This window comes from Geotrypetes seraphini, chromosome 1, assembly GCF_902459505.1.
Source record: "Geotrypetes seraphini chromosome 1, aGeoSer1.1, whole genome shotgun sequence".
In the NCBI taxonomy this organism is placed as follows: Eukaryota; Metazoa; Chordata; class Amphibia; order Gymnophiona; family Dermophiidae; genus Geotrypetes; species Geotrypetes seraphini.
Genome location: NC_047084.1, coordinates 467,840,408 through 467,858,695, shown reverse-complemented (window position 1 = coordinate 467,858,695; position 18,288 = coordinate 467,840,408). Strand labels below are relative to the sequence as shown.

Here is an 18,288-nt window from a genome sequence, read left to right as displayed (position 1 = left end):
TTTAATTGTGTCAGAATTCCATCTTAACCAATCTTCTAACCATACCACATGCATACAAAGATGAAAGTGAACTCTACACTTGGGACAGCAAGAGAGCTTTGGCCTTCTGTCTGGAAGAGAGTAAAACTCATAAACAGTCCATCCAGTTTTTGTTTCTTTTGACCCAATAGGAGTGGGGCTTCCATTGGTAAATGTTCTTTTTTTTAATTGACTAGCAGACTGCATTTCCTTCACTTATGCCCGGGCTGGGCTGTTTCTAGATACTCCTTTCATGACCTATAATGTCCAGAGCTTTTGCTGCATCAGCCCACTTGAGGTTGGAGGAGATTTGCAGAGTTCAACATAAACATCAGTCCATACATTTGTATCCCAAGTAAATTTGGCCAAACAGATATGGACAACTGTCTGAGGTTTAGAATCCACTTCCATGCTTCCCTGTCCCGCCCTGCCCTACCCCCCAAGCCCTCTTTCAATTCCAATTTGCTTTCTGAAATTTAAAACAAACCTGTCCCTAAAAATGTTGGTGTCTTCCTACTGTGTGCTTCTTTTGTTTCCCATTTTGTGTTGTAAAGCAGCCTGTAACTAGAAAGTCCCAGACGTGAAAATTTACAGTCTGCTTGTCCTTGGAGATAATGAAATTACTTATCTATAGCAGGTATTATTTTGAGGAACTTAAATCCAAACAACCCTCCCACCTCCCCAAGGAGCTGTATTTAATTAAATTGTAATGGACTGAGGAGGTCCTACAGGACAGCAGGAATAGACAAACGTGAATGGTGAAACTACCCAAAAACTTCTAGAAAAAGTTGCTAGGATACTGGGTTCAGCCACTGATAACACTCCAGAAATGATTATTTAAGTCCTCCTGTCATCAGGGGAACACTTGCTTACAGGTAAGTAATACTAGTCCCCTGCCTGTCTCTTTTTCTGGCATAGCTCTATACTCCTCTCATTCAGAGGAAGAGGTCTGGATACAATTTATCTCAATGAATGATTTCATATTGTCTGAATCTTCTGTGCTGTGACTTGATTTGAATTGTTATTGCTCCTTTCTTTGTCCTTTCATCATTCTCTGCTGTTTCTCTGCAGGTGGTGGATCTTCCCAGTACCCAGAAGGTTGAGGTGTATCCTGTGGAGCTGTACCTGTGCCAGCACAGTGATATGGACAATCTGCTCACTGCCCAGTTCAGCCGAACTGACATAATTGGTAACATGGCTGCTGTTGTGCCACTAGGGAGTGTGGGTGGGGAGGGAAACACACATTAGAGCTGCTAAATGATTGCCAGTTCATTTTTCCCAGTTGATGTGCTCAGTTACTGCTGAGATTCCAAAGCTTGAGCTGCTTTTGGCTGATTTTGAAGTTTTTCTCTAAGTTACTAAGTGACAGTGATCCCATCAGGTGATGCCTCTGTTCTATGATTCTCAGCTCATGCTTGCTGTTATATTTTTTATTTTTTAGATAAAGAATAATTGTTCTCGGTTACTGCAGAATGACAATGGGTGACAAAGCTCAGTTTGCTTTATTCCTCTGAAACATATTGCACACTTTTAACTAATATGTTATGTCCCTCACTCATCTCTGTTTACTGGATGACAATTTATTAGTTAACTGTCAACAAAGAAATTATTACTTTTGAAATTTTGACAGCTGTGATTGCTGGTGGTTGTTCTAGGCTTTTCAATTAAGCAACCCATAGAGATAAGCGCTAACTGTAGATTAGGAAGTTTGCTATTTAAGAGATAATTTGCTCTGGACAGTAACTGGGGTGGGGTTTGATATGTTTTATTGTTGATCAGTATTGGTCTTTTATATTAGGCAAATTTGTTGTAGGTACTGTGTAATTTTGTATGCTTCTTTGATTGAGAAAAGTGGAGCACAAATCTGTTCTAAATAAATGATATAGTTAGATGCTTGCTCTGACCTCCTTTCTCCAACTATAGACACTGTTCTGAAAGAGTCTCGGCGGCTTTTCGAGGTTCCCCCTGAGGAGGAAATGCGACTGTGGGTAAAAAATTCAGATGGTTCATGTGAACGCCTTCGCAATGTGCATATGACTGTGTTGGACTCCTGTCTCAGCACAGGGCAGGTAATACTTTTCATTTATAGCAGGTTTCAATCTTTCTTACTTAATAGAATTTACAAAATAATTATGAACCAGAACAGATCAGAAGAAGTACGATGTAGTGGTGTTCCCACAGGGATTAGTACTATCGCCAATACTGTTTAATATATTTTTACTCCCTTTGTTGTTTGCTGCTGGAGTCTTGATATTCCTTTTTGTTTTTATGTTGTTGACATCCAAATTTTGTTTTAAGATCAAACTAGAGAATGACACTGGGACAAATTTGTCCCCGTCCCCATAGGAACTCAATTTCCCCGTCCCTGTGAGTTTTATCACTGTACTTATCTCTACTCCATTCTTGTAAGCTCAACCTTAACTGCACAAACCTCAAACCCTTATGATTTTAAAGTGTTTGAGACTTGTGCAGATGAAGACAGAGCTTGCAAGAATGGATCAGGGACAGGAAAAGAACTCGCTGGGATGGGAAAATGAGTCCCTTTGGGGGTAGGGGGAAATATTTATCCCCGTATCATTCTCTAGATCAGTGGTTCCCAACCCTGTCCTGGTGGACCACCAGGCCAATCGGGTTTTCAGGATAGCCCTAATGAATATGCATGGAGCAGATTTGCATTCCTGTCACTTCCATTATATGCAAATCTCTCTCATTCATATTTATTAGGGCTAGCTTGAAAACACGATTGGCCTGGTGTTCCTTCAGGACAGGGTTGGGAACCACTGCTCTAGATCACAATTGTTTACAAAAAAAATAATCAAAAAGGGGGAGACCTTATCATATATGCCACACAAAAAATATAGAGCGAATGAAAAGGATAATCTGAAACCAGAGCACTGATTTTAAAAATTGTGGAGAAAAAAGACTCGGATACAGCTGCACCCTCCCATTACCAAAATAATATAAGGGCAGGGGCAAAACATGCCATCATATGTCAGAAAATAACTCCATACAAACAGTGCAATAATTAACAGATATGAACCCCGCTCTCAAGCAGGAATTAGCCAAAAACAAGGGGAACAAAAAGAAGAAAACTTGCCTTGACTCGGATGCTCCTCATAATCATTCTAACGTCCACTTTGTCAAAGTACCCTTGACAGGGAGATCCCTATTTTGCCTCTGCTGCATCAGAAAGTTGTCTTGCTGGGGGCGCTATTGAGCCGAGAAACAAGATGGCCGCATAGTCTCCTCTCTCCTCCTGAGATTTACAGATTATCGACACGGAGCAAGTTTTAGAATACACTTTTCCTGGGTGAATCTGGCTCAATTTCTCTTCGAAATGGCTAGCAACAAATCCACAAAATCTGAGACCTCTCCGAACTCTGGATCTAAAAGAACAAAGCATGATCCTCCTTCACCGGAAAAATCGTCGATCAGTAAGTCTGCTAATATCTCTTCCGACGCTGTCCTAGATGAATTAAGAGCTTTAAAGGACCTTATAACTAAACAGTATGACATTACCTGCGAGATGAAAAGCGAACTAACTTCACTTACAACTGCCTTTGCAGCGTGTGCTGCTCGTGTCGACTCTCTAGAAAGCAGAGCTGACATGGCGGCGCTATCCCTCACACAATTTGAAACACGTGTGGAACAGAGATTTAAAAAACTAGATCAGGACTTTGAAGATCTTTGTAACCGTAACAGAAGAAATAACATTAGAATAATCGGGCTTAAAGAGCAAGCTGAAGGATCGGACTTGACCAAATTTTTAACTGAATCTCTACCGAAAATGCTTAATATCACATCAGATCTCCCACTGCAATTCGAGCGTGCACACCGTACTCCATCTTTCTTGAAGCCGGGGCTGACAAGGCCAAGACCGATTGTGGCGAAACTTCTGAGATACCCTCAAGCTTTGCAGATCCTGACTGCTGCCAAAGTTATAAAAGATCTATCTCATGATGGGAAAAAATTTATTATTGTACCTGACCTCGCACAAACTACTGCACGGAAGCGCAAATCCTTCCTTGAGATGAGAGCGCGCCTTAAATCTATGGGTGCACGGTACGGCTTACAATATCCTGCCAGAATGATTGTGACCATCAATAATTCAACGAAACACTTTGATTCCCCAGAGTTACTACAAGCATTTCTAGACAACCTCCAGACGCAGGGTATGTCGTCTGCATAAGAACTTTTACCTGCATTGCTTCTTGTGACTGTATGTCCTCATTGAAATCTGATTGCTGACTCCTGACTGCTTTATTACATCTCAGCTGTCGTTGGTTCTTGCGATCTCTGCAGGTCTGAACCTACTCAACCATTGACTTTTGCAAATATGGATACATAGATCTGGAATATATCCTCTAGTGTCTTTTTGGCTGTTATAACATACAGACTTTAACTTTGCTGTTTTTTTTTTTTTTTTTTTTTTTTTTTTTTTTTCTGCTACTGACTCACTTATCTTTTGCAGACAACCGTTTCATTAAGGCTATGATTTATCCCAGGACAAGCAGGCAGCTATTCTTGACTGATGGGTGACGGCACCGACGGAGCCCCGGTACGGACAATTTTAGAGTGATTGCACTCTAAGAACTTTTTAGAAAGTTCCAGCTCGGCCGCACCGCGCACGCGCGAGTGCCTTCCCGCCCGACAGAGGCGCGCGGTCCCTCAGTTTCTTAGTTTCCGCGGAGCTAAGAAGACGCGTTTTCAACGGCTGTTGAAATTTTTTTATAACTTGCCTTCCCGCTCGCGTAAACTTTTGACTTTATTACTTTCTTTTATTACTTTCTTTTATTTGGTAAAAAAAAAAAAAAAAAAAAAACTTCTTTTTTCTTCAATTTCGGTTTTTCCCCGGCGGGGCCTTCTGCCACCATCGAAGCCTCGGCCTTCGATTTGGCGGAAGCCGTTTTCCCTTTCATGCCCCCTCAACCGGGTTTTAAAAAGTGCCAGCGGTGTGCTAGGCCTATCTCTCTCACGGACCCACACAACTGGTGCTTGCAGTGTTTGGGTCCTGAGCATCAGGCCTCTTCTTGCACCCGCTGTGCTACTTTAAAGAAAAGAACATTAAAAAATCGCTTAATTCAACAGCGTTTGTTATTCGGTGCCGAGATGTCCGACCCCGTTCCTTCGACTCCGGCTTCGGCACCGCTTCAGTCGGCACCCTCGTCTTCGACGCCGCGTGATTCCACACCGGCATCTCAACAGTCAGGTAAGCCGGCTAAGAAGCCTTCCCCGCTGGAACGTCTTCCGGCCTCGAGTGCAGTGAGTCCAATCCTGCCGCCGGTTAGACGCCAGCGGAAGCGCTCCGCCCCTATAGAGGTGAGTCCCTCGACATCGGGCTCCTCATCTCCGGGGCGTAGAGCGGCACCGCAGGTACCGCAGAAGAAAAAAGCGGTACCGGTGCCATCCCTCGATGACCGCATTACGGCCATCCTTCAGGTGCAGCTTAAGGAGCAATTAGAACGACTCCTTCCTGCTATAATGACACCGAACCTTCCGGTGCCAGTCCACACCGAGCCATCGGTACCGGTTGTACATCAACCCGTATCGGTACCGGTTGTGGAACCTGTCTTACCTGCTTCCACTGTCTCGGTACCGCTTCACCAGACCTTATCGGTATCGATGCCAGTCCTTGCACCGGAGCCGAGAGCTCACCACCAATCGGTACAGACTTCGGCACCGGTGCGACCGATAACTTCGCCTGACTCGGTATCGATGAGGTCGGGTAAGTCGGTACGCAAAACCCGACACATGCAAACATCGACACCTGAGTCTCGGGACCATTCTTCCCATGTCAGAGACCCTGATCTGTGGGGAGACTCAGAGGAACCCTTTCTTTCTGAAGGAGAATGTTCCTCAGAGGAGGAGGATTCGGCTGTCCCTGACCCATCCTCCAAACAGGCCACTTCCTCTTTCTCCAATTTCTTGAAAGAGATGTGTGAGTCTTTGTCCATTCCTTTGGAGGCTGAATCCAAAAAGTCTAAAGCTTTTTTGGATGCCCTTGATTTTGATCAGCCTCCAAAGGAATTTTTGAAACTTCCCCTTCATGACATCTTGAGGGAAACTTTCTATAAGAATTTAGAGACTCCTTTAACTGTCCCAGGGGCCCCACGTAAACTGGATTCTCTATACAAAGTAATTCCCATTCCTGGGTTCGACAAACCTCAACTTCCACACGAATCCTTATTTGTCGAATCCACCCTTAAAAAGACTTCAGGAGCCAGTGTATATGCATCTGTCCCTCCTGGCAGAGAAGGAAGGGCCATGGATAAGTTCGGTAAGAGGCTCTACCAAAACGCTATGTTAGCAAATAGAGCTAGTAATTATGCTTTTCATTTTTCTTTTTATTTAAAGCATCTCCTTACCACCATGGCTTCTTTCGAAAAATATCTTCCTTCCAGAAAACAACAATCTTTTCACTCATGCTTGTCGTCTCTATTCCACCTTCGTAAGTTTATGGTTAGGTCCATATATGACACCTTTGAACTTACATCCAGAGCGACAGCTATGTCGGTGGCTATGCGCCGTTTGGCCTGGCTTCGGGTATCCGAGCTTGATGTTAACCATCAAGATCGGTTAGCCAACGCCCCATGCCTAGGGGATGAGCTCTTTGGGGAATCCATGGACTCAACCACCCAAAAGCTCTCGGCTCATGAGACACGCTGGGATACCCTGCTCAAGAATAAAAAGAAGCCTCCTCCACCACGACCATACAGGCAGCAATCGGCTTATCAACGCCGTTTCACAGCCCGTCCATTGCCTACCACTGCTCAACAACCTCGACGTCAGAGGCAACAGCAACGTCAGCCTCCCAGACAGCAGCAGCAGCAGCAACCTGTGAAACAACCTCCTCAGCAGAAGTCACAGCCCTTTTGACTTCATTCTCCGCAGTATAGCCAGTATCCCTATTCCTGCTCTCCTGCCTCAACCTATAGGAGGTCGACTTTCTCTGTTCCTCAGCCGGTGGGAAGTAATCACTTCGGACCAATGGGTCCTCAACATCATCCGCCACGGCTACTCTCTCAACTTTCAGACTCTTCCCCCTCAAAGCCTGCCAAAAGAGTCTGCTTTGAACAGTCCTCAATCAGCCCTCCTTATTCAGGAGGTCCAATCCCTCCTCCTTCTGAACGCTATAGAGGAAGTTCCTCTAGATCAAAAGGGGCAGGGATTCTACTCCCGTTACTTTCTAGTTCCCAAAAAGACAGGAGATCTCAGACCCATCCTGGATCTTCGCGATCTCAACATTCATCTGGTAAAAGAAAAATTCAAGATGCTTTCTTTAGCCATCCTTTATCCCCTTCTAAATCAAAACGACTGGCTATGCTCCCTCGATCTCAAAGAGGCTTACACTCACATACCGATCAATGTAACCTCCAGACCATATCTCCGATTCATGATCAATCATTGTCATTACCAGTACAAGGTGCTGCCCTTCGGTCTTGCCTCCTCTCCAAGGGTATTCACCAAATGTCTCATTGTGGTAGCGGCATTTCTACGCTCTCACCACCTTCATGTATTTCCTTATCTAGACGATTGGTTGATCAAAGCCACATCTGCTCAAGCAGTTCTCATGGCTACCAACCAAACCATCCAGTTTCTACGAATCCTGGGGTTCGAGATCAATCTACCCAAATCTCATCTCATCCCCACTCAGAGACTTCAATTCATTGGAGCGATCCTGGATACACTCCTAATGAGAGCTTTCCTACCATCCAATCGTCTTCAAACCCTTCAGTCTCTATGTCAGCAAGTGCTTTCCCTACCTTCCATCTCAGCCAGACACATGATGGTACTCTTGGGGCACATGGCATCCACAGTTCATGTCACACCTCACGCACGTCTTCACCTGCGCACTCCTCAATGGACCCTTGCTACTCAGTGGTCCCAAGCGTCGGATCCTTGCTCCCGACATATATCTGTGACATCATCTCTTCGTCAGTCTCTTCAATGGTGGTTGGTATCCTCAAATCTATCCAGAGGTCTTCTGTTCCATCAGCCTCCTCATCAACTAGTCATCACCACCGACGCATCTCTGTACGCATGGGGAGCTCACTTGAACGAGTTCCAGACTCAGGGTCTTTGGTCAGCCCAGGAAAGGAAGCACCAAATCAATTTCCTGGAACTCAGAGCGATGTTTTACGCCCTCAAGGCCTTCCAACACCTCCTCTTTCCGCAGGTCCTTCTGTTGTGCACAGACAATCAGGTTGCGATGTACTACATCAACAAACAGGGTGGGACAGGCTCTCGCCTTTTATGCCAGGAAGCTCAGAAGATCTGGACTTGGGCCATAGATCATCATCTCTTCCTGAAAGCTATCTACATTCAGGGGAAACAGAATTCCTTAGCGGACAAACTCAGCAGAATTCTCCAACCTCACGAGTGGACGCTCGATCCCGTAACTCTGCAGTCTATCTTCAATCAATGGGGCACTCCTCAGATAGACCTCTTTGCAGCTCCTCACAATCATCAGCTGCCCCTTTTCTGTTCCAGACTTTACTCTCCACACCGTCTCACAGCAGATGCTTTTCTCCTCGACTGGTCGAATCTGTTCCTGTACGCCTTCCCTCCTCTGCCTCTCATGTTGAGAACCTTGTTCAAGCTCAAGAGGGAACGAGCCACAATGATTCTGATTGCCCCGAGGTGGCCCAGGCAACATTGGTTCTCCCTTCTACTTCAACTCAGTTCCAGGGAACCTTTTCTTCTTCCTCTGTTTCCTTCTCTGCTTACGCAACAGCAGGGAACCCTTCTGCATCCCAACCTCCAGTCTCTACACCTGATGGCTTGGTATCTCTCGGGCTGAACTCGACTGATACTCTTTTGTCTCAGCCCGTTCGTTCCATTCTGGATGCCTCCAGGAAGCCAGCCACTCTACAATGTTACCATCAGAAGTGGACGAGATTTTCTTCCTGGTGTCTTCTTCATCATCTTGATCCCACTTCCCTAGCAGTGGAGACGTTGTTGGATTATCTTCTTTCTTTGTCTGATTCTGGCCTGAAGTCCTCTTCCATCAGGGTCCACCTCAGTGCTATTGCAGCTTTTCATGAGCCAGTCCATGGAAAACTTCTTTCAGCTCATCCCCTGGTATCCAGGTTCATGCGTGGGCTTTTCAATGTGAAACCACCTCTTAAAGCCCCTCCGGTTATCTGGGATCTCAATGTGGTTCTTTCAGCTTTAATGAAGCCTCCATTTGAACCTTTAGCTACTTCTCCTTTCAAATTTCTCACTTGGAAGGTTCTTTTCCTTATTGCTCTTACCTCTGCCAGGAGGGTCAGTGAGCTTCATGCGTTGGTTGCGGATCCACCTTTTACGGTTTTTCACCATGACAAGGTGGTTCTGCGTACACATCCAAAGTTTCTCCCCAAGGTTGTTTCTGAATTTCATCTCAACCAATCCATTGTTCTGCCTGTTTTCTTTCCAAAACCTCATTCTCATTCTGGAGAACAAGCTCTACATACTTTGGATTGTAAAAGGGCTCTTGCTTACTATCTGGAGCGTACGAAACCCCACAGATCAGTTCCCCAACTTTTCCTGTCCTTTGATCCGAACAAATTGGGACGTCCTGTTTCTAAACGTACGTTGTCAAATTGGCTTGCAGCGTGCATTTCATTCTGTTATGCTCAGACCGGACTGACACTGGAAGGTTCTGTCACGGCCCATAAAGTCAGAGCAATGGCAGCATCTGTAGCTTTCCTCCGTTCCACTCCTATTGAGGAAATCTGCAAGGCTGCTACTTGGTCCTCAGTTCACACTTTTACATCTCATTATTGTCTGGATGCATTTTCCAGAAGGGATGGTCACTTCGGCCAATCTGTTTTACAAAATTTGTTTTCCTAATGGCCAACCTTCCCTCCATCCCTCTTTTTGTTAGCTTGGAGGTCACCCATCAGTCAAGAATAGCTGCCTGCTTGTCCTGGGATAAAGCACAGTTACTTACCGTAACAGGTGTTATCCAGGGACAGCAGGCAGATATTCTTGCGTCCCACCCACCTCCCCGGGTTGGCTTCTTAGCTGGCTTATACTAACTGAGGGACCGCGCGCCTCTGTCGGGCGGGAAGGCACTCGCGCGTGCGCGGTGCGGCCGAGCTGGAACTTTCTAAAAAGTTCTTAGAGTGCAATCACTCTAAAATTGTCCGTACCGGGGCTCCGTCGGTGCCGTCACCCATCAGTCAAGAATATCTGCCTGCTGTCCCTGGATAACACCTGTTACGGTAAGTAACTGTGCTATTTCACTAGTCTCTCTCTTTGACCGTAATATTCTAAGGTGGAATCCTATTTTCCTAACCTCATATTGGGATTGATATGTATTGAATATTGATCTTTCCTTATTTTTGTTTTCTTGTAATTCATATGTTAAATGAACCACTTGTCTGCAAATTTCAGTATTTTTGAGCTATTTCTATTGCTCCATGTGTACTTCCTATCATGTTTACATAGAGAGAGGAGTTTCTGTGTGCCTCTGAGTTTTCTTTGGTAAATGGAACCATTCTTTTTCCTTGTTCTATTTGGCTGGACTGTTTTAGTCCTGTTTGCCTGTTTTTTTTGCTTGAGCAGGTTGCTCTGTTTTACAGAGGTTTTGTATGTTACTATACTGTTATATATGGCATATTGCATTTTTCCTTTCTTGAAATTTATTCTTAAAGAATTCTATTCTATGGTTTTATTTGAATATACTGATGTCTTAATCCAATGTCCTTGACTAAACAGTCCCAGGTCACTATTGTCTCCTGGAATATAAATGGTCTAAAAAATCCCATTAAGAGAAAAAAAATTATGTTACATTTAAAAAGAAAACACCCGGATATAATTATGTTACAAGAGACCCACCTCGCCTCCACTGCTATATTAACCAAATCTTGTCCCTGGATTGTTTCAGCCATTGATTCTCCTTCTATAGGAAGAAAAGGGGGTGTCTCTATCCTATTCTCTAAATCCTTCAAACCACACATTATTAAACAAGAGATAGATCCCAATGGAAGATGGATAATAGCCCATTTGGAAGTGCGTAATATCCAATTTCTATTGATAAATGTTTATGCACCTAATGGAGATTCTCCAGAGTTCTTTCTAAACCTCCTTGCCAAAATTCAGACATTTGACCCCGTACCCATTATATTGGCAGGAGACTTCAATATCCCATTTGATCTTCATATTGATAAACAAACTACTACTAAAATAACCCCGCAAAAATCTCACATATCTTTTCATTCACTTATTACACAATTACATCTGGAGGATTCATGGAGAATTCAACATCCTTCTGCTAGAGAGTATACCTATCATTCAATTCCTCACAATAGTTACTCACGTTTAGACTATATCTTTATATCTCAACATCTTCTGCAATCGCTTACCAATTCTTCTATATCCCCGATACTTATATCTGATCACTCTTTAATTTCATGTATTCTACAGTGGACCCCTGATTCTACTCCTAAATCTCCTATATGGAGAATGCCAATTTCTCTCCTGGATGATGATCAGATTGTGCAGCGCATAAAACTTTTTATTGCTGATTATTTTGCACAAAATCCATATCTGGATACCAATCCTTTAACAACATGGGAGGCATTTAAAGCCTCTTTGAGGGGGGAAATTATCTCCATAGCTTCCCATAAACACAAATCTGAACAATCTGCTTTAACAGACTTAGAGACTCAAATTTCGACATTAGAAGCACAATTCTCCATTACAAAAGATCCTATCCAGTACAATGCTTTATGTAAGCTTAAATATGATTATAATTCCATCCTTTCCAAAAAGGCGGGGATGCAAATCTTTATGACTAAGGCCATGTATTATGCTGAAGGAAACAAAAGCGGTAAGATGCTGGCCTCTTATCTAAAAAGGAAAAGAAATAAGACACAGATTCCTGCTATCCAGATACGTGATAATGTAAACGTAACTTCCTATGCTGAGATCCTTACAGAATTTCAGACCTTTTATAATGCACTATACCAATCTGATTCATTTCCTTCATCGTCCTCCTTACCCTCCTTTTTACAGAAACTTGATAGGCCTACTTGGTCTCCAAATGATAATGCCATTTTAGAGAAACCTATTGAGCTAGAAGAACTACAAGTCGCCGTGAAACAACTACCATCTCTTAAATCTCCTGGAGCAGATGGAATTCCGGCGGAGTTTTATAAACTCTTTCAGAAAGATTTATTACATCATCTCCACAATCTGTTTCAGTATCTAACTCCTGAGAATGTCATGAATACCCGCTTCTCCGAAGCTATTATCACTGTCCTGCCGAAGCCAAACAAAAATCCTCTTTTTGTTAAGAATTATAGGCCTATATCGCTTTTAAATGTGGATTATAAATTATATGCTAAAATTCTAGCAAATAGACTCAAATCAATCATTCATAAAGTCATTCATCCAAATCAAATTGGCTTTATGCCTGATAGGCTGATAGCAGATAATACTAGATTATTTTTTCATTTGGCCCATATTGCTGAAAATTCACAACATCCTATTATTGCCCTTTCGCTTGATGCCGAAAAGGCTTTTGATAGAATCGAATGGAATTACCTCTTCTCTATTTTACACTGGTTTGGCGCTCCACCTTCTTTTACTAAAATGGTTAGAGTTATGTACACTGATCCCTCTGCCAGAATAATTGCAAATAATACCCTCTCTAATTCTTTTCAACTACATAGGGGAACTAGACAAGGGTGTCCTTTATCCCCTTATCTATTTAACCTTGCACTTGAACCCCTGCTACTTAGCATCAGACAAAATTCAAATATTTCAGGTATAGTATATAATTCCTTTGAAATAAAACTTTCCGCTTATGCAGATGATGTTTTTTTATACATCTCTAATCCTGAATATTCACTAAAAGAACTCCTTCAAATTATTGCAGAATACTCCTCTTTCTCCGGTTATAAGTTGAATCAAGACAAGACAGAATCTCTCCCTCTCAACCATTACTCCAACTCCTCCATGATTACACCCTATCATCTTCAATGGACCCCTACAAAATTAAAATACCTGGGTATTGAACTTACTACGTCTCTTGAGGATACTATCAATATCAATATTGAACATATTTTTCAACTTGTTAAGACCCTGATTCATTCTTGGCACCCTCTACATCTATCATGGTGGGGTCGTCTTGAAACGATTAAAATGATGCTAATGCCCAAAATTAACTATATTCTGCTTATGATTCCCTCTCTCTTCCCAGCTGTTTTCTATAAAAAGCTTGACTCACTCTTGTCATCTTTCCTTTGGAAGAATAAACAACCACGTATAGCTTTATATAAACTCAAGAGAACTAAAGATAATGGGGGTGTTCTTTTTCCGGATTTCCTTACTTATCATAAATCATTTATTATTCATCAAGGCCTTTATTGGTTTGCAGAATATGATATATACACACCAATATGGTTTGAATTGGAAAAACATATTGTACAACCACTTCGCCTATCAGCTCTCCTAACAGCCTCTCCAGATTCTCTTACTAATCCCATTTTAAAACAGACGTCGCAATGTTTAGCTGAACTTGATTCAAATCTTGATCATCCTTATCTCCAATCAATGTCTCTTTCACTGTGGTTTAACTCTAATATTCGTATTAATAAGAAACCTTTCCTCTGGAAGGAATGGATTGACAAAGGTATTTTTTGCTTACAAGATGTTTTGGATACAGACTACAAGTTGCTCCCATTTACTATCCTTCAAGCTAAGTTTGGCCTTCCATCTTCCTCTTACTTTAAATGGGTGCAACTTTGTCATTGCATTAAAGCCACACCTATCTTTGAATCCATTAGCTCTCAATTGCCTACTCTCCCACAACTTGCTACACAATATTTGACAATAGGACATGTTGCTTCTAAATTATATAAATTACTCTTGATGAATAATGTACCATCAACTATAGTTCTTAAAGACTTATGGGAAAGGGATTGTAATTGTCAAATAGATACTGCATCTTGGTCTCTTTTATGGTCTAAAACAATAAGAGCAGTTTCCTCAGCTAGTACGCTGCAATCCATGTACTTTTTATACCATAAAGCAATCTGGACTCCCCATAAGCTCCATGTCTGCTGGAATTGTAAACTGCACTCTGGTTCCACTATTCATATGTTATATGAATGCTCCTTTACTCATTCCTTTTGGTCTGATGTATGGAACATTATAAAATCAATCTTCCACTTAGACTGTGATTTATCGTTCTCGATAATAATGTTTAAGTCACAGTCTCCTCATGTGGTCTTGATGGATCAACATAAAAAACTCTTTGATATATTACTGATTTTAGCTCAAAAATTAGTTCTTTCCAACTGGAAATCATCAAATTTACTTCATGTTCATCACTGGTGGAACCTGGTTTTACAACATCAAAAATATGAGTTACTATTGTTCACTAAGAGAGGCCAGTACACAACTATATTGATGAGATGGTCTCCATTATCTACGTATTTACAAAATGTATGCTCCTAAGCTTCTCAAGCCCTATTGTGTTCTTTTACTTATCTGTAAATGCATAATGCCTATGTACTCTGTACCTTTTCTTTTATTTTCCTGTTATTTGTTCTTGAAAACTTAATAAATTTTCATGGAAAAAAAAAAAAAAAAAAAAAAAAAGAAAGTTGTCTTGCTGTTTTCAATGGCTCTGCTCTGGAAGAAATGGTGCACCATCCAAACAGAAGCTAGCGGTCTTAAACTCGCATGAAGCCACACACCCTCCTTCTAGACCAGGGTGGTCAACTCTGGTCCTCGAGGGTCGGAATCAAGTTGGGTTTTCAGGATTTCCCCAATGAATATGCATTGAAAGCAGTGCATGCAAATAGATCTCATGCATATTCATTGGGGAAATCCTGAAAATCCGACTGGATTCAGGACCGGAGTTGCCCACCCCTGTTCTAGACCAACCAATCAGCTGCTCCCTTCATTATGGTGTTAAAACTTTAGATCAATAGAATACTTTACTTTAAAAAAAAAAAAAAAAACTATTCTGTGTGAACATTCAGCCCTGCTGGCTCAGTGGTGTGAAGACAAAAAATCCATTTCTGTTCCCATTATCTCAAAAGTGTTTTAAAGTCCCCCGATGACTAGAAAGACTCACCTGCTCCAAAACAGTCCATTGTAAAGATTCAAAAGTAGACATGATCTAAGTTCAATTAATCTTATCTTTAATGGACTTAATAATTTTTATTAATTCTTTATTCGTTTTCAAATTAAACAATAAGTGCACAAAAGAGTATATTACAACAAATTATTCCAGAATAGCACTTTGATATCTACCATATAAACATCTAGTAAAATCAATAACCCCCCTACCACCCACCCTTCATCATATTTTCAATAAAATAAAAAAAATATACACATATTATATATCATAGTATAACATAATATATAACATTATTTCAAACTCCCTCCCCCCCTTTAGTGTGCTAAAACAAAGAAAACGAAAAGGAGAAGAGAAGAAGTGCTGACTATTCACTACAATATTTTGCCAATGGCCCCCATATTTTTATAAATTTAGTATATGTCCCTCTTTGTACTGCTATTGCTCGTTCCATTTTAAATATATGACATAATGTATTCCACCAAAATGTATAACTAAGGTTTCTGTGATTTTTCCAATTGTTGGTTATGTGTTGGATGGCAACCCCTGTCATAACTAATAAAAGCTTGTTGTTCTCTGATGATATTTGACTTTTTCCTCATCATCATGCCAAATAGCATGGGGATGGGGATTTGGGGTTACTATTCCAATGTGTGTTCTTAGGCAGTCATTATATTGGGGGGTGTTGGGTGGGAAGAAGGTGGACTTAATAATTTTCATGTGGGAAAAGGCTGACTCGCATAAATAAGTTGAGCAGAATAATGCAATCAAGAAGGTACTTTTCCTCAGAGAGTAAGTTCCAGAACTGTTTATGAGCCCTGGACTTCAGCTCAATGTCAGCCTGTAGTATGAAAATCTCCTCCTTCAATCCAGACAAGTTCAGATGAAACAGCATTGCAAATTTTGATGCGAGTAAATCAACCTCAACATCTTCCCAAAATGGGTAGCACGTAAATGTAGCAACTGGTTCGAGTAAAGCAAAGTCTTGAAAAAGTCTGTCAAACTCTGACAGATAATTGTCAGTCTGCTGAGTGTAGTGGTCAATGTTGAGTTACGCACAAGCCTTTTGCTGCTTCTCCAGCTCTGACGTGAGGTTTTGAAAATTTCCCAAATCATGGCACGCAGCTTTGAAGATAGATGTTGCATCTTTCATTTGAAAGCATTAACTGAGCTGATCAATTTGACCATGGTTTTGTATTTTCTTTGCAGCTCTATATTGTGATCATTCAACATGTTGGTCAGATCGGTTAAAAATGCCAAGTCTAGCAGCCACTGGTCGTCATTTAGTTGGTTGTATTCTGCATGTTTAGCGACAAGGATAAACTCCTTTATCTCTGGACATAGCTCTTGAAATCTCTGCACGAATTTCCCCCTACTGAGCCATCTCACATCAGTGTGTAGTAGCAATTCAGAATGGTCGCAGTCACCTTCCTCCAGATGTGCACGGAAGAGACGTCTTTGAAGAGATCTGGCTTGAATAGAATAGGCGATCTTTGTTGCTACGTCCATTATCTCCTTCATGTTTAGCATTTGTGCGCATAATGCTTGTTGGTGTATTATACAGTGGTAATTAAGGAAGTCTGGGAAAGCCTCATCTTCCCTGCACCCGGCAATAAATCCATTCGAGGAGCCAATCATTGCGGGAGCACCGTCTGTGGTGATTGACACCAATTTACACACTGGGAGCTGGGTTTGCTCCATAAAGTTTTTGAAGCACTGAAAAATGTCTTCTCCTCACGTGTGTCCCTTCATGGGTAGTATTTTTAACAGGTTCTCTTTTGCAGTCAAATCTGTAATTACCATCCAAATAAAAATACACATCTGTGCTATGTCGCTTAAGTCTGTATACTCATCCAATTGCAGCGAGAAACACTCACAGTCCGCGATGTCCTTCCAAAGCTGCTGTGTCAAATTCTCGGCAATTATTTCACAACGCCGTGTAACTGTGTTTCTTGATAGCTGGAGAGCTTTGGCTGAAGATAATATCTCTGGTTTATTTTTGAAGTCCTGAAACAACAAGTTAGCTGCTTCAACGAATGCCTCTTTTATTATCTGTCCATCTTGGAAGGATTTATTGTGCTTAATGATGGCATGACTCACCCTGAACGACGCTTCGATGGCTGCCTTCGCTTTTGAGGTTAGCTGTGAGAAAAATGACCGTTGTCCGGACAACTGTGATTTCAGTTCCCTCACCTTTCTCTTTCTTAGCTCGTTTTTCGGTGGTTAGTCAGTGTCGTACTTTTTATGAACGGTCTGAAACTGTCGCTCCACATTTCCCTTCTTCGGAATAGCAATGGTAGATTGGCATATCAGACAAACACACTTTGAATATGGCATTGTGAAAATAAAATCCTCTTCCCATTGTGCATTGATTGCACTAGCTGTAATATCTTTGAACGTGGCTTTTGCAAGACTCCTGAAGCAGCCTCGGCGAAACAAGGAAGTTCCCTGTCAGGTCCAGTAGTGAAGAAGCCGTTTCAAGTTCTGCTGTCCTGCATGTTCGTTTGGGAGACCATGGCACGAGAGGCATGAGATGACTGGCAGCTTAGTATCTTTTGCCATCTCATGCGCTGAGTTTAATTTGTGCCTGTTAGTGATTTTTGAACTTTCCCTGCATTTTCCAAGACTTCTGGATGTTTCAGTCTCCAATTGGGGAGTGGCTACCGCTGATACTTGATTCAGTGAACATTTGGATTCAGAAAAATGGAGCCCATATGAGAGAAAGTGGAGTTTTTTGAGCCCATGAAGCTGAACTGAGGCTTTTTCTTCACTTTCTTTTTCTCTTCTGGTTCTCTTGTGCTCCTTTTCTCTCTATTTGAATTTAGTGTGTGGTGTATGATTGCGGTGGTGTATTTCCTCTATCTGTGAGTGATTATTTGGCAGTACTGAGTGGAATTGTAGGGGGTTCTAAAGATATATTTGTTTACAGAGTATGAGCTTTGTTACTTGCTGAGGTTAAAATATTCCCTGAGGCATCAATGGCTGAGTCTGCATCTGCAGCAAAGAAGCACCACACGGAGGATGCTGGTCCTTCCAGGATCTAGACAGAGCCTTCTCAGGGGTCTCAGGTCCTCCAGTCCAGGATTTACGCCCAATTTTTTCAGTCTGCTTTATGATGCTTATCTGAATGATATCTCCTATTCTGGTCTCTGTGCTAAAGTTATACTATCCGGTGAGAGCCCTTAGGTCAG

At 42.0% G+C, this 18,288-nt stretch overlaps 1 protein-coding gene across 2 annotated transcripts in view; it reads left to right on the top strand.

Annotated features, from left to right (window-relative positions):
* USP11 (ubiquitin specific peptidase 11) overlaps positions 1-18,288 on the top strand; it is a 251,180-nt gene that overhangs the window by 47,771 nt on the left and 185,121 nt on the right. For both annotated transcript variants that reach the window (XM_033924282.1, XM_033924292.1), the window contains exons 4-5: positions 1,090-1,207; positions 1,942-2,087. In XM_033924282.1, the coding sequence (XP_033780173.1) occupies positions 1,090-1,207; positions 1,942-2,087 (264 nt within the window). The remainder of the gene's footprint in view (positions 1-1,089; positions 1,208-1,941; positions 2,088-18,288) is intronic.